This window comes from Diabrotica virgifera, chromosome 6 (assembly GCF_917563875.1).
Source record: "Diabrotica virgifera virgifera chromosome 6, PGI_DIABVI_V3a".
NCBI lineage: Eukaryota > Metazoa > Arthropoda > Insecta > Coleoptera > Chrysomelidae > Diabrotica > Diabrotica virgifera.
The window spans coordinates 40,495,474-40,512,696 of NC_065448.1; the positions used below are offsets into that span (position 1 = coordinate 40,495,474).

The 17,223-nt window shown below is 32.6% G+C and overlaps 1 protein-coding gene across 4 annotated transcripts in view; it reads left to right on the top strand.

Moving 5' to 3' along the window:
- LOC114340454 (troponin T, skeletal muscle) overlaps positions 1–17,223 on the top strand; it is a 58,544-nt gene that overhangs the window by 18,357 nt on the left and 22,964 nt on the right. For 2 of the 4 annotated variants that reach the window (XM_050652735.1, XM_028291198.2), the window contains exons 2-4: positions 2,159–2,209; positions 6,538–6,570; positions 11,687–11,713. In XM_050652735.1, coding sequence (XP_050508692.1) covers positions 2,184–2,209; positions 6,538–6,570; positions 11,687–11,713 — 86 coding nt within the window. In that variant the 5' untranslated portion in view covers positions 2,159–2,183. The remainder of the gene's footprint in view (positions 1–2,158; positions 2,210–6,537; positions 6,571–11,686; positions 11,714–17,223) is intronic. The other 2 variants (XM_050652736.1, XM_028291200.2) reach the window with 2 other exon arrangements.

A 17,223-nucleotide genomic window follows, 5' to 3' on the forward strand; every position in this document is an offset into this window, starting at 1 on the left:
AAATGTTTATTTCACAAATATGCGAAAAGCAATGTATATTTATGAAATAAACATTTTTTTTATTTTCTGGCACCAGTAAAATGTATTTTGAGTTAAATAAATTACATACATTCTTCTTTTTGCGTCAATTATTTTAATTCAAAAATAATTTTTTGGCCACCCTGTATAAGTAATGATGTTAGTGTTTATATTACTGAATAAAGAATTAAATCACCTTTTAAATAAGCTACCACACGACTCCTATTCCTATTTAACAAAATAATCGATGACGTCCTCACGCCCAAATCGATGACGTCACTATTGTGGGATCTACTACGTCAAAAAATCAAAATTTAAAAATAAAAATCGACCTGTCAGAGCTTTAACTCTGAAAATAATAAAGTCATGAGATAATAGACCGTTTCCACACTTTATAGTAGGGGAGCGAAGTATGCTAAATGTGCAGTAACTCGAGCGCTTTGGGGACCTATTGGGTTGTGAAGAGTAGGTCCTAAAACCAAAAAAAGTTAAGTAAAGTTTTCTATTTTAGTGGGCGCTTGCCATTTTTTAATTAATTTTTCATTTCCAACAATGGTTTTTTCCGATTATAACGCCATCTATCCATAATTCGAAAAACTGTTTCGAATAATAGTTACTTATTTTTGCATAAGGAATCCAAATCAGCACTAAAAAATGGGAGCTCCAATTTAAGATTTTAAAGTAACCCCCCACCCCACCTCCGTTGGGGGTCGTGTTTGGTGCCATTCGATAGATTTTTCAAAAATATTGAATAAGTGTATTTTACAGTTTTTCGATCTGATGTTCATTTCGCGAAATATCTCGGGATTCGTATTTAAAATATCAAATTTACCCCCCACCTCTCTCCGTGGGAAGTCTTGTTTGGTATCATTCGATAGATTTTTAAAAAATATTGAGCACATATTTTTTAGTTTTTCGATCTGTCATTCATTTTGCGAAATATTAGCTTTTTTCTTGTGAAACTTTGAAACTCACCCATTTCCTTACGCCCGGCTCAAATCATCAAATTTTTGAAATATACACTCTTTTGCATGTACTTAACTTACCTTATCTTAATCTGACAATTTCGAGTTTTTCTAAGGATAGATTTTGTTTTTCGGGCCCCCCTTAACGAACTCCTCTGTGTTAAGAGCCAATATATGGTAGAGGTACATCTACAGGGTACCAGGTTTCTCCCCATATGCTAATCTGACGCGCTCGAGTAACTGCAAAAATCCCCGCTTGGGCTCCCCTACCATTATGAATGCACTGTATATAGCGAAACAATATGTCAGAAAGCGCTCCTAGAGCAAAACATTGGTGTGAACATTAACGGAGAATTAATTAACAATATACGATACGCTGATGACACGCTAATAATAACAGATAGCCTAGCACAGTATTTGCTGGAAAACATAAACACTCATGCCAACAAGTATGTTCTAAAACTGAACATTAAAAAGACTAAATTTATGATTGTAACAAAGAAGTTATCCACCAATGTAAATTTAACCATAACTAATAAGCAAGTTGAAAGAGTTACGTCCTACAAATATTTAGGGGTTTGGGTCACTGATACTAATGACCAAACAAGAGAAATTAAGAAGCGAATTTAAATAGTGAGAAAATCGTTTAAATTAAAAAGTTCCTATGATGCCAAGATATAGATTTGAAATTGGGGACGAGAAAGTTAAGGTGCTATGTTTTCTCCGTTCTGATATACGGCATGGAAGCTTGGACACCAAAAAAGATAAACATCAAAAACATTGATCCATTGTCAAGTGCTTTTTCGACTTTCGTCGAACGTTTCTTGAGGTATACATTCACTGTTGTTGACCTACATATCATGTATAGCTTATAGTTCCTAAACTTGTCTACATTTCGTATTTTTAAATATTTTCGTTGTTGAGTAGGTACTATACAAGTTCAATTATAAACTACAAAAGAATGTTGGCCTGTTCTAATTCACTTCGTACAACACAAGCCAAAAATACCGCATTGCTGATCACCCATACAACTATTAAGAGTCTAGAACAAGTGTATTTATAGACACAATTAGAAAATTCATTTAATCCCTTTTACTTACAACTGGCACGTAACATTAGTGTATCAACATTCGTAGAAGTGTTTACTATTCTAACTGTTGGTATTTTTGTTGCAGAGTTTTTTTTTAAATCTCCTTAACCATGTCTGACGAAGAAGAAGTTTACTCGTAAGTACAACTGTGAAACCAAGAAATCGCCTCAGGAGCTTTTAGCATTATGTATCGTTTTATTTTTTTCATTCTAATTATTTTTGCGATATAATAGCTTAAAAACAATACAGTAAATAGTTGTGATTTATTTGAAAATAAAAATGAAAGAGAGTTAATATTTCATTCCATTTCAGAGGCAACTACCATCCTCTCGCAGACCTTTCACCCTTTTGAGATCTTCAGAGAGGCCTGTGGTCTGCTCCGAATCGTAACGAAAACCAATCCATTATGTGTGGTTATTCCATTCGTTTTTCTATTAAGTATCCATTACTTTATACACTGTATGTTACACTGCCTTCCAATGTCTTCACTTCTCTTTCGATCTCTCAGCGTATTTCCTGTAAGTGTTCGCAGTACTCTCATCTCTGCCGTTACCAGTAGTCTTTGTGTTGTGGCTGTATCGTATCGGGTCTTGTTTGTTATGCATATTTCATTTATTGGTCTTACACTGGCTCTATAAATTCTTAACTTTATCTCATTGTTAATATCTAGGTTTCGCCACATAGAGTTATGAAGACATCCTACCAGTTTTTTGGCTTTTTGTACTTGATTTTTCACTTCTTTCTCCAGGTCTCGGCACCTTGAATATAATTCCAAGGTATTTTATTTTAGTCTGGGCTGGTTATCGGAGAATAGGCCATTTTTGGGAAAAGATATTTACCAGCAATTTTATTGCTGGAATCGAATTATAAGATCCTATATATTAATAATATAGGTATGCAAAGTTTTCAGATAGTGTGCTACTTTTTTTATAAACAAAATGGCGCCCGAAAATCGTGTTTTTTTCAATAAGATTTTAACTATACAACAAAAATACTCAAATAAAAATTCACCGTGATTAAATTCTGCATAGAGACGTGTTTTTCCCGTTCTGCTCCGACGAAAATTTTCCTCGGAAAATGCGGGTTTTCCCAACAAAATCTTTAATTTTCAAATAAAGTTTTAGATAAGTAACTATCTACCAATAATTAAATAATTTGGTGACTTAGAAGCCGGTGAAAATTAAACGAATATTTTAGCAACAATTCAATTGTTAATTAATAATTTACGGTCGCAATAATAACCAAAATAATTATGATACACTGATCAAACTTTGAAATCTTATAAAGATGAGATGCCTATTTAACACTTTGTCGACAAAATATAAATTTTTTATTTTTTTGCATAATCTTTAAATGTTAAAAAAAAATAGTTATAAACAAATTAACGTTTCTCAGAAAGTTTTTATTATATTATAATTTAAAAAAATAGCTAAAATGCGCATTTCAAATATCTTGAAAACTAATGCTTTAAAACTTTTTTGCAACCACTTGCAAAAAAGTTATGAAACAGCAAAGTAAACATACGATTACTACGGTGTTTATAATTTTTTTTAATTCTTTCAAAGCGTAGAAGTGAGTTTAAAGTACAAGCTAATTATTTACAAAAAAATATCGATTATCAGTTTAATGGTTATATTTTAATTAAAGATTATAAATATATTTTTTTTGTAATTTACACGCGCGAAAGTAGAATAATACAGTACTGTAGCTAAAATTTTCACTCGGAGCGACGACCGGCCGCGCAACGTACACTTTTAATAAATAATATATGCTGCGTGTCAGTCGCTTCGAGTGAACATTTTAGCTCCAACTCTGTATCAGGCCTACTTTTGCGCCAAAAATTACAAAAAAAAAGTATTTTAATCTTTGATTAAAATATAACCATTGCACTAATTTTTGACATTCTTTGTGAGTAATTAGATTGTACCATAGACTCACTTTTAAGTTTTGAAACAATTAAAACAAATTATAAACAACGGAGATTCGTATATTTATTTGCTGTTTCATAACTTTTTTGCAAATGGTTGGAAAATTTTTTTGAAGTATTCATTTTCATGACCTATGAAATACGCATTTTAAGTATTTTTTAAAATTAGGATATAATAAACAATTTCTGAGAAATGTTAATTTGTTTATAACAATTTTTTTTAAACATTTAAAGATTATGCAAAAAAATGAAAAATTTATATTTTGTCGACAAAATATTAAATAGACATCACACCTTTATAATCTTTCTAAGTTTAATCAATGTCTCATGATTATTTTGGTTGTTATTGCGACTGTAAATTGTTAATTAGCAATTGAATTGTTGCTAAAATATTCGTTTCATTTTCACCGGCTTCTGAATTTATAATCTATACCAAGAAAGCTTTTATTTCACCAAGCTATATAATTATTAATAATTAATTACTGGCCCAAAAAATTTATTTGAAAATTCGAGATTTTGTTAGGAAAACCCGCATTTTTTGAGGAAAATTTTCGTCGGAGCAAATCGTGAAAAACATATCTCTATGCAGAATTTAATTGCGGTGAATTTTTATTTGAGTGTTTTTGCTGTAAAGTTAAAATCTTCGGAGTTATAGAGCAATAATTGAAAAAAATACGATTTGTCGGCGCCATTTTGTTTATAAAAAAAGTAGCACACTATCTGCGGACTTTGCATACCTATATTATTAATATATAGGATCTTATAATTCGATTCCAGCAATAAAATTGCTGGTAAATAACTTTCCCATGAATTTTGCTAATTAGCCCAGAGTATTTCCCTTACTTGTTCAATACTTATACCATCAATTTCTATTTTACATCTGATTGGTTCTTTACTGATTACTATTGTTTTAGTTTACTGAGATGTAATTGTCATTTTTTTTGCTCTTATGTTAAATCTGGGTACTAATCTTTGCAAACTATCTTCATCTTGGACTATCAATATTGCGTCGTCTGCGTAACAGAGTATGGGGATTGTAGGATCTGATCGGGCATTCCTCCACTACATGTTTAACCGATTGTCTTGTAGCGCCGCAATGGCAACTTGGAGAGGGTATTTTTCTCCATCTAAAAAGTGAGCATGAGCAACTAACACAGTTTGTTCTGATTCTGTTTAGTATGGCCAAGATTCGTCGGACATCTTGGATATTAAAGCACCTTAATATGTCTGTGTAGATATTGGCATTGAATCCGACCCGGTCCGACCGTCACATGTAACACCGTTGCCGTATCCTCTATTTTTTCATACTATCACGTTACAATTTTTTGTGATATTATATTTGTGTGTGAAATGTATCATTTTTGTGTATTTTAGGTATGTTCTAATATGTTATGTATATATTGGTTTTTACTTGATTATTTTAAATCATTGTGACGTTTAACTTGCTAGAAACCTTGTAATATTGTGTACCTAATGTGTTAAAAGTAAGTAGTTTTGAAACACCAATTAAGTAAAGTGTATTATGTTGTTGTTTTCACCAATATTGAAAAAATGTGAAAACATTGAATTGTCCACGTCCGTCTGTCCGTCCGTCCGTCTTGTCTGTCTGTTTGCAAACTCAACTCCTTCGTCATTATACCAGGTAGAATGACAAATGAGGTGTCAAATGAAAGCTTGTCCAAGGATGGTACTAAAGGTGAGAAATTTAACCTAGGCTCTCTGTCCGTCTGTCTGTCCGACCGCATATATGATTCCTTCGTCACTGTACCAGGTAGAATGACAAATTAGGTGTCAAATGAAAGCTTATAATCCAAGGATGGTACTAAAGATGAGAAGTTTGACATAGGCTGTCTGTCGGCCTGTCCGTCCGGCCTGGTATAGTGACGGAGGAGTTATATTCGCGGACAGACAGGCAGACGGACAGACAACCTAGGTCTAATTTCTTACCTTTAGTACTATCCTTGGATTATAAGCTTTAATTTGACACCTCATTTGTCATTATACCTAGTATAATGACGGAGAAGTAAAGGTAAATTGTACTTGTAGGTACATTTAACATCGATTGAAATTATGAAAGAAATATATAGAAAACAGCATAGCAACACTGTGATGCACAAACATAAAAATTCAGCCACATTCAGCTGTGCCGGCTGTGCGTTACATAGGGTGCTTTAAAATCCCAGATGTCTGATTCGTCTTAGTCGAAACACTCTGGCTTGCTTGTAATACCTGGCATATTCCGGCTGTCAGACGGTGCATTCTCCTTCCAATATTCTCGCCGTAATGGTCTGTTATCTTGATATTCTTTTCAATTGGAATTATTTTTGTAGAATCTAAAGTGTTATTTGTTGAACGAAGAAATCCCGGACTAATAGATTCTAGACAGTGCGTAGGAGCTATAACGATTTTTAAGATATTTACTAAGGTTTTTAAGCTATGTATATACACCAATTTTTTTGTCCTCGAGCTTTGTTGCTAACAGCAGCGAAAAATATGTTGTCTATGTCTTTACATGTATTTGTTTTTGACTTTTTTAGCGAAGAAGAGGAGGAGGAAGAAGTCGTTGAAACGTAAGTTTAAACTAGATAAGTTCAAAGTTATGTATTATGTAGAAAAAATTGGCGTTTAAAGTAATTTTTCCCAAAAAACCGTAGTGTAACATATTATGTAAACTTGTATTTGTGTTTATTTTAAAAATGTGCAGTTCTATCGTGGGGCTAAGCAAGAAAGTTCTCTTTGGATATTAGGAACAGCTTTGCCTCACATTGAATGGGTTTATGTTCGTAGGAATGTTTTATTATCAAGTAACAAAAGTTTCCAACATTTTATCTCTTTAAACACATCAGGTATTTTGAGAAAAAGTCAAATTTATATGAGTACTGTAAGAGCAATGACACTGAATGATATATTGTTGAAAAAGAGGATAAAATATAAATATGCTTAACATAGAACTAAGACATGTATCGATGTCATACTCATTCACCAAATCATCATCTAATGTAAGTTGTTGTCGCTCTCTTTTTTAGCCTTTAGATTATTAAACACAAAAAATGTTTATTAATACTTTTTGTGTAGAATGAATCGTTCTCTCAGAAAAAACGCGTGAAGCGAGCGGCCATTTTGAATGTCAGATACGAGCGGAAAAGCAACTTTTTAAATTTGTATCAACACGACCGACGGTAAAAAATTGATATCTTTTGATTAGAGTATCCTTTCGTATGCAATTTTTCTATTTTGCCGCAAATCAAGTCAGTTTCTATAAAGATGTTAAATAAATAAATGTTACACGATTTTTGCCGTTTTGTACGATCCTCACGAAATCAATAAAATTTATCACTTCTATTGACCGGTTACTATGGAATTTTCATTGATAGAGCCTAATCTTGCAAAACCTATAACATGAAATTTATATTTTGAGTTTTGACAACAAAAATAATATGTATAGGCATGTATAGGCATTTAAAATATGCATAAAAACTCTGAATTTATGTAAATTTGGTTAAGTCTGCGAACCCATCACATCAAAGTGCAAAATTCAAGAGACAGTTCATCATAAAAATGAAATACACTTAATTTTCAAAAACTGATATTATTGAATTTTGGAAAATGGTAAATTTACTGTATGGCAAGGAAGATTGAAAAATAAGTACTAACAGGTTAATAGAAACTGAAATTCAGGGATATGAACAGTGGAGAGAGGGGCAATCCCTTTCATATAGGTATATATATTTCTCTCCGGTGCCGCCCAAAATCCCGACAGCCAAAATCCCGACAGCCAAAATCCCGACGGCCAAAACACCGACAGGCCAGAATCCAGACATGCAACAATCCTCGCATAATTAAAAATTCCGACTTTTGTTAATACTTTTAATACAAAATACTTTTGTTTAGTAACCAAAAATAAAAAACAAGAAATAAATTTAATTATATGTTAAAAAGAAACTTATCAAACCTGTCGGGATTCTGGCTTGTCGGGATTCTGGCCGTCGGGATTGTGACTGTCGGGATTTTGGCTGTCGGGATTTTGGGGTAGACCCATTTCTCTCAATATAGCCATATTTTTCGTATTTTTAGTAAGCTATATACAGGGTGGGCCAGGGAAAACAGTTTACCTCAATATTTGGCAGTAGTTATTAAATTTTAAGGAAATTCCGAAACGCGTCGATTTTTATTTGTATATTGCAATTTTTTGGCGTATATTTCATACTAGTGACGTCATCTATCTGAGCGTGATGACGTAATCGATGATTTTTTTAAATGGGAATAGGGGTCGTGTGGTAGCTCATTTAAAAGGGTGTATAATTCTCTGTTCAGTAATATAAACAATAATATCATCATTTAGACAGAGTGACCAAAAAAATAATTATTGAATTAAATGAATTGACGCAAAAAAGAATGAATGTAATTTATTTAACTCAAAATGCATTGTAATAGTGCTGTCATAAAATAGAAAAAAATATTTATTTCACAAATAAACATTTCTTTTCGCTTAAATTAAATCACAAACCGCCTCCCACCTACCTCTTGGGACTTTAAACATTTAATATAAGCGAAAGGCAATGTTTATTTGCGTTTATAAACATTTATTTGTATTATCTGACAGCAATAGAATGTATTTTGATTCAAATAAATTACATACATTCTTTTTTGCGTTAATTAATTTAATTAAAAAATTATTTTTTTGGCCACACTGTATAAATAATGATATTAATGTTTGTATTACTAAATAGAGAATTGAACATCCTTTCAAATAAGCTACCACACGACCCCTATTCTCGTTTAAAAAATACATCGAATACCTCATCACGCTCAGATGGATGACGTCACTAGTATGAAAAATATATTAAAAAATTGTAAATTAAAAACCAAAATTGAACTGTTTCGGCATTTCCTTAAAATCTAGTAACTATTACCAAATATCGAGGGGGACTGTTTTCGTTGGCCCAGCCTGTATAATAAATACTTACCTTATTACGTTATGTAATAAAATATTTCGCGAAAGTAAACCCAACTAAACTAACAAGTATTTAGGAAATTATAACAGATATGTAGTAGATTGGCATATTATATTGGTGACGAACATTGGCTTATTTATTACCGAAAACCTCATAAAACAGGTGAAAATATAGAACTGCACAATTATAGAGTAATCCAGTAGCCTGATTTTAATACTTTGTGTTTTTATTTTGCAGAAAAACGTAAGTTTTTCGCCCTAGTACTTCAAATAAGATACTCCTGGTAGAATCGTATGTGTTTAGTAAAAGTAGAATAGTCTTTTATCCTGATTTTCAGTAATTTTAACTGTAGTCTTAGTAGTTTTTTTGTTCTCACCAAAATATATGTTTTTGAAGTGAATACTTCTTATCGCTCGATATAAAATTTTGACGGATCTAAAATCGTATTTGGCATCATCCAAAAATAGTGACACGAATGGTAACCTTGCGGTATACCGTAATATAGATATCTAAGAAGCTTATTTTAACTTCCTTAGTAAACTAAGGACGATGAACAACAAGGCTTCCGGAAGAACCGCGGCACAATAGACGGAATTTTTATTATCAGACAAATAATAGAAAAGTTTATTGAATATGAAAAACCAGCATACATGTTCTTTGTAGATTTAACAATTGCTTTTGTCAGGGTGGAACGAAGTGACATCTTAAATTTACTACAAGCTGCACAAATAGACCATCAGATAATAAGGATCATTAATGAAATTAACAAGAACAACAAGACCAGAGCTATAATGTCAACAGGAGAAACAGAATGCATAGAACTATAAAGAGGAATTCACAAAGGAGACTCGCTCAGCCCATCGTTATTCAATATGGTGATAAATCATATAATTCACGAAGTAAGAAAACGACATGGATACCACATGGGAGCGCATAAAATCACGATAGTATGCTACACCGGTGATGCAGTACTAATAGCTGATAACGAGGATGACCTACAAAGGCAGCTCCACACCTTCAATATCACACCACACAAACTTAATATGAGAATATCGGCAGAAAAAAATAAATGTATAATGATCAGTAGACAGTCGTGTAGATGCAAACTAGAAATAGACGGCAAAATTGTAGAACAAGTAATAAAATTCAATTACGTATACCAAGGTGTAGAGATCACTAGTTACAGGACTATAAGAACAGAGACCACAAGGCAAGCAGCAAAATCAGCAAGAGTAAGTGGTTGCCTCCGAGAAACCATATGGAGAAACAAAGATCTGACCACGGAAAGCAAAATGAAAGTATACAAGACAACAGTAAGACCAATGCTAACATATACAGCGGGGATAAGGACCGACACAAAAAAGACGAAACAACAAATCAACAATATCAAAATGAAAGTGTTAAGATCAATAGCGGGCATATCATTAAGAGACATACAAAGCAATAGAAGTATACGCGAACAATGCAAAATTCAACATATTAACAGGTAAAAACATAAGAAAAAAACCTGGAACGACCATGTAAATCGAATGGGACCTGATAGATTAGCGAACATCTGTGACAACAAGCCGTATAGCAGAAGACCCGTTGGAAGGCCGCCAAAAAGGTGGAAAGACAATGTAAAGGCAACAACAACTGAAACAGAATAAGAAGCAGACAAATAAGAGTAATCCTAGTCGCAAGAAGAAGAAGAAGAAGAAAAAGAAGAAGAAGAAAAAGAATAAGTAAACTAATTACAGATCCCGAATTATCTGTCGTTTGATTGGTTTCAGGGTGATTTCAAATAAATCACGAATTTTTAAATTATTGGCTGGTTTCGGGATGCAAGTGATAGTTGTTAAATTTTCTCAAAATAAAAATAGTGCGACGTACGATTTTATGGTAAAACTAAGTACGGATACCGAATTTTATATTATTGACGGGGCTCGCGGTGGTACCAACACTAATGGGGTTGATTTGTTCAGTTTTTTTGAAAAAAAAATAGAGCGGCACATGTTTTTATACTAAAACTATTATAAAAATACAGATTTCGAATTTTCAATTCTTGGCTGTCTTTCAACCCCATAGGTGTTGATTACATAAAATAATATTAAATTAAAATTAAATTTAATTAAATAAAATTAAATCAAACTAAATCAAATTAAATCAAATTAAATCAAATTAAATCAAATTAAATCAAATTAAATCAAATTAAATCAAATTAAATCAAATTAAATCAAATTAAATCAAATTAAATCAAATTAAATCAAATTAAATCAAATTAAATCAAATTAAATCAAATTAAATCAAATTAAATCACATTAAATCAAGTAAATTTAATGAAAAATTTGTTTTGGTAAAAGGTATATTTATTTAAATTTTACCAAGACAAATTTTTCATTAAATTTACTTGTAACAAACCAAATTAAATAAAATATAAAATAAAATAAAACTGAACAAAATTAAATAAAATTAAATAACATTAAATATTAAATAAAATTATTTAAATTAAATAATATTAATTAAAATAAGTAAAAAATAAAATAAATATAATCGGATAGAATTGAATGGAAACGAATTAAATCGAATCGAATATAATTGAATCTATAAGAAGTATTCACTTCTGTCGGCACTCCGCAAGTGCCGTGCACTTTTTTTGTATTGTTTTTTTACTATTGTTCGATATTTTTTCATTTTTTACCTTTTTTTCCAATGCCAACCCCACCCTGACCTCTTGTGATGTACGTAATAGGACTACCACCACTACCACCAAAGTCGAGTAAGTTTTTTGTAGATATATATGCATTGGCAGCCTTTTCGCTTTCAAAGCTGCTCGATAATACTTTTTGTACATGAAAATACTAAACTTAAAAAACTTCAATAATTTTGCAATAAAAGCAATTATTTCTTACCTACTCATTTTTTTAAATAGTTTTTATAATCGTTATTTATTTGATAGTTTAATATTTTTAAAATCGTTCGTTTTAACCAAACGATTGTGACCATGTTACAAAAATGAGTCCTCAGAAGAATGACCAACATCAAAAAGTTACAATACTTCGCCAGCTACCATATACATATACTGTAGCAATAAAACGAGCGATTCGTATTTAGATGCGACTTTATTAATTTATTTATACAAGTTTTTTTACAAACTCTAGCTTAAACTAAACTCTATCTACAAAATTCGCTACTATATAAACACCAGCCGTTATTTCTCAAAGATTCTGCCATCTCTAGTTATTGTCGCGACATTCGGAGAATTGCTCGTCTTCCGCCCCGCTGCATCGCGTCTTAGCGGGAAAGATCGTTGTGGATTTGCGTGTGTGGAGATGGGACTTGTTATACGAGGGTCGGTCAAAAGTAATCTTTTGTTACAATACCTTATGGATCCAGATATGCCCTCCTACAAGCTACCCTGCAAGGAAAAATATTTGGAAAGCGAGGTCCACGATGAACATTATGGTTAAAGAAGCTCAGAACCTGGTTCAACACAACATTTGTGCAGCATTTCCGCGCTGCTGCAGATAAAATAGATAATTTTTTATCGATCAAGTATTTTGTGGAGTTTGTTATTACTGGTTTAACTCTTCCCAAGAGCACAAATGTTCTTTGGTGTTCTATGGACTACCAGGAGGCCAGAACTAAACAGCATATAAGCCATGCAGATGATACTGTGATTATGGCAACCTTTGCTGAACTAAACAACTCCAACTACTACTAAACAGCTCAAGCAGTTTCTGTGAAAAGTATGGACTAAAAAGGTATAAAAAAGACTAAATATATCTTCTTCAAGTGCCATCTCCGCGACCGAGGCCGGCAATCATCATAGCTATTGGGACCTTGGAGACGGCTGCTCTGAAAAGTTCGTTTGGTGTACATCCGTACCATTCTCTCAGGTTGCGCAGCCACGATATTCTGCGTCTCCCTATGCTTCTTTTTCCTTGAATCTTTCCCTGCATAATGAGTTGGAGCAAGTTGTATCTCTCTCCATGTAATATGTCCGAGATATTCCATCTTTCTCAGAACCTCTTTGTTTGTGATGTGTTCTGTCCATGATATTTTTAGAATTTTTCTATTTCTATATACCCACATCTCGAATGATTCCAGTTTTTTCATTGATGCCTCATTCAAGGTCCAAGCTTTCATTCCGTAAAACAGAGTCAAGAAAACGTAGCACCTAGCCAACCTTACTCTTAGCTCTAACCTTAGATCTCTTGTGCAGAGCACTTTTCTCATTTTGTTAAAATTCGCTCTAGCCTTTTCAATTCTAATTTTAATCTCCTGGAAGCAATCATTTGTGTTGATCATTGTTCCAAGATATGCGTATTGGTCTACTTGTTCGACGTTGGTTCCGTTTATGAGGAGATTCTCGTTATTTCTTTGAGTTTTAGATATTCTCATAAATTTTGTCTTTTTGGATATTCATTGTTAGCCCGTATTTTTGGCTATATGTCGCTATTCTGTTAACCAGTCTCTGAAGATCTTCAATATTTTCGGCTAAGATGACAGTGTCATCCGCATATCTAATGTTATTAATGGGAACTCCGTTCACCTTTATTCCAACTGTTTCACCCTCAAGAGTTTTAGGATCTCTTCCGAGTAGGCATTAAAGAGAACTGGCGACAAAACGCATCCCTGTCTCACCCCACGTCTAGTTTCAATTTCCTCTGACAACTGTTCGTTAACACGTACTTTTGCTCGCTGCTTATGAGGTCATTGTAGTATATCTTCTTTAATTTCAGGACATTCATTAATTGTTCATGGCGTACTTTATCGAAAGCTTTATTATAGTCAATAAAACGGACATATAATATATATCTTGATTGACGTCTAGGCACCTTTGTATTAGGATATTAAGTGAGAAAATAGCTTCACGCGTTCCTAGGTCTTTGCGAAACCCAAATTGTGTATCATTATTATCTATGTCCAGTTTATGATATATTCGGTTATGGATGACTTTCAGTAGTAACTTTAGCACATGGGACATCAAGCTAATGGTGCGGTAATCGGCGCATTCTCTTTTTGGGGAGACAAACAAAGATCGACGTTAACCTTCTTTGGGTAATACGCCTGAGCTATAAATTTGGTTCAAAAGTATAAGTAGAACATCAATGTGCTGTTCATCTATAATTTTTATTAATTCGATAGGAAGCATGTCAGGCCCAGGCTTTTTCCGTTCTTCACTGTTTTTAATGCATGTGCTATTTCTTCTTTTGTGATAGAAACAGTTAATAAAAAAGGGGGAGAAAGGAAAAATCTGTAAGCTAGAGCTAGAGTTACATTAGAAGAAAACATGTAATACAACATAACAGGATAATTTTAGCTTAAATATCAAAAGAAATAACAATATCAGTATCATTTTCGTTAGTTTTTTTAATATGATTTGATGTACAAAAAGTAATACAACTGTCAACGATTTGCTTATTTCAGCTTTTTTGACTACACTAGCGATATGATGTTTATCTATTACCAATCTTTGATGAAAATCTTTTAACTCACTGATGCAGAAAGTCATTGGTTTTTTTGTTTTTGCCTAATATTTTGTGCCTGGCAATCGATTTTGTTACAAACTAGCAGTTTTTTCAAAAAAAGCTTTTTTGTAGCTTTCGCTATTAATATTAAACTTCAGAATCACAAATATTTTTTGGAATAAACTGCGAAATATTTTTGTTTTTTAACAAGGCAAGAAGAAATGTTTTATTCAAATTGTTTTTGTGAAGTGTTTCATCAAAATATGTATAATGAGCAATTCAATTGCTTATTTTTTAAATGTATTTGGGTGAAATATAAAAATCATCAGTCACAGGATCAATAAAACTATACATGATGAACTGTAGTTGTTCACAATAAAAACGAATATGTTAACAAATCACTCGAATCACTAAAAAAATAGAAAATTTCTCAGATTCATCGCGCTATTTAACGGGCAGACTCCACGCAAGCATAGAGATTACCTTACCTTCTTCTTCTTGTTCACCTTTTTCCTTTCCAGATGTTGCTGTGCCTTACTCTCGACCTAGTGTCCCATTTCTGTTATACGTAGGAGCCATGATATTTATATTCTCTGGCTCGTCTTATAGCCCAATAAATGACCGTTTTGGAGTGTACTTTAAAATAAAATTACTGTATGTAAAATGTACTTAAAATTTGGATTTAGGTTCTACTTACCCTCCACTTCAAAGTTGAATTTGTGCCGTTGGTTGCTTTTACTTGGGGGGTGACATTTACCCCTTCTCGAGGGGTGAAAAACGCGTGTTTAAAATAAGGCCGGAAATGGATAAATTGACTTATTCTAAGCACCTTTTGTTCTATAAAGTTTTTTACGTAAGCCAATACTTTTTGAGTTATTCGCGATTTAAAATGTTGATTTTTCGACAAAAAAACTACGTTTTCAGACCGTTTTTCCCAAATAACTCAAAACGTAAATATTTTATCGAAAAAAATATTTTTGGCAAAAGTTTAGCCAATAAAAAAACGAAAAAAAAATGGTGTACCAGTAAAGTCTACAAATTGAGTGGAACCAAAGTTGTAGCTCATGAAAAATACGTTCTTATTCGTCTAATTCCAAATCGAATAATTCAACGCGAAATCACCGAAGAAAGAAGCGTTTTTCGGGAAAACCTTATTAACATTTTTAAAGTATCGAAAAAAAGATTATTACTTGTTTTTTACAAAAGTTTACAGCATCAAAAATAAACGAGTTACACTGAAAAAAAAGTTGGCCCCTTTTTTTTGGTAAAAAAAATCGTGAAAACCTCCCTCTATTTGGCACCCTAAATGAAATTAATCGTTTGGCTTTACCATCTATTTTAACTGTATGTGTATTGTTTATATGATCTGTAAGTTTGATTGGTTTAAAGTGCTTATTTTTGAAAACATTTGGTTTTATAGTAAAAAATAATTCTAAAAACTTTTGAAAAATTTCATTTTGTCAAAATAACTTAAAAAGTATTAGTGATAAGAAAAATCTTAAAGAATAAAAAAATGTAGGTTTTGCTATTATAAATATGCTACTTTATTTTGTTTCACCGTAAGACAAAAATTGGTTAAGATATGGCTGTTCAAAATTTGCATACACTCGTGATTAGTGACCCATTCAAGCTTTCTCAATTATAACTCTTTCAAAAATAAACACTTTAAACCAGTGAGACTGACAGATCATATAAAAAATAGATAGGTAAGTAAATTGTTTGTAAAGCGGTAGCGATTACTTTCATTTGGGAAGCTAAACACGGCGAGATTTTCATGATTTTTTACAAAAAAAAAAGGGGCCAACTTTATTTTGAGCGTAACTCGCTTATTTTTTATGCTAAAACTTTTGTTAACAATTAAAACAAAGCTTTTTATAAACACTTTAAAAAAGTTTAAATGGGTTTTTCCCGAAAAGTGCTTAATTTTTCGGTGATTTCACCTTGAAATATTCGATTTGGAATTAGACGAATAAGAACGTATTTTTCATGAGCTACAACTTTGTTTTTATTTGATTGATAGACTTTACTGATACACCATTTTTTTGGGTCTAAGGATATTTTTTTCGATAAAATATTTCCTTTTTGAGTTATTTGCGAAGAACCGTCTGAAAACGTAGTTATTTTGTCGAAAAATCAACATTTCTTCAATGTCAAATAATTCAAAAAGTATTGACATACGTAAAAAACTCTATAGAACAAAAGTTGCTTAAAATCAGTCAATTTATCCATTTTCAGTCTTATCTTGAACGTATGTTTTTTCACCCCCCAAGTAAAAGCAACCAACGGCACAATTTCAACTTTGAAGTGGAGGGTAAGTAGAACCTTAATCCAAATTTTCGAGCAATTCGGAGTTGCCCATGAAAATTACACGGTATCGCCGAATTTCTCGTTCATTTACTGTGCTATTAGTTTTTCTATAGGATATTCCATGTCACCATCCATGCATGTTCCTCCCAACCACATATACTCCATTTTCGACCTGCTAACCTCCCTCTTCTCCAACCATCCAGCATCTCCTTCAACATTTCTTTGCTCTCCTCTACTAAGAAGATACGATCAGTAAAGAGTATTGATCAAGGAGCCCCTTCCCTTACCCTCTCTCTCAGTACATGCATCCATCCATCCTATGGTACTACAGCCCAACCAGGCCTTGGCCTCTTTCAGCGAGCCTCTCCAATCATCTCCATTTACTGCTGTTCTTTTCCGTGAACGCGTTTTTAGGAGATTTTTGGCTTCCTCATCTATTTCATCTTCCCATCTCTTTTTTGGTCTTTCTACAGGTCTTTTTTCTTGCATTCTTGCAATCAGAAATTTT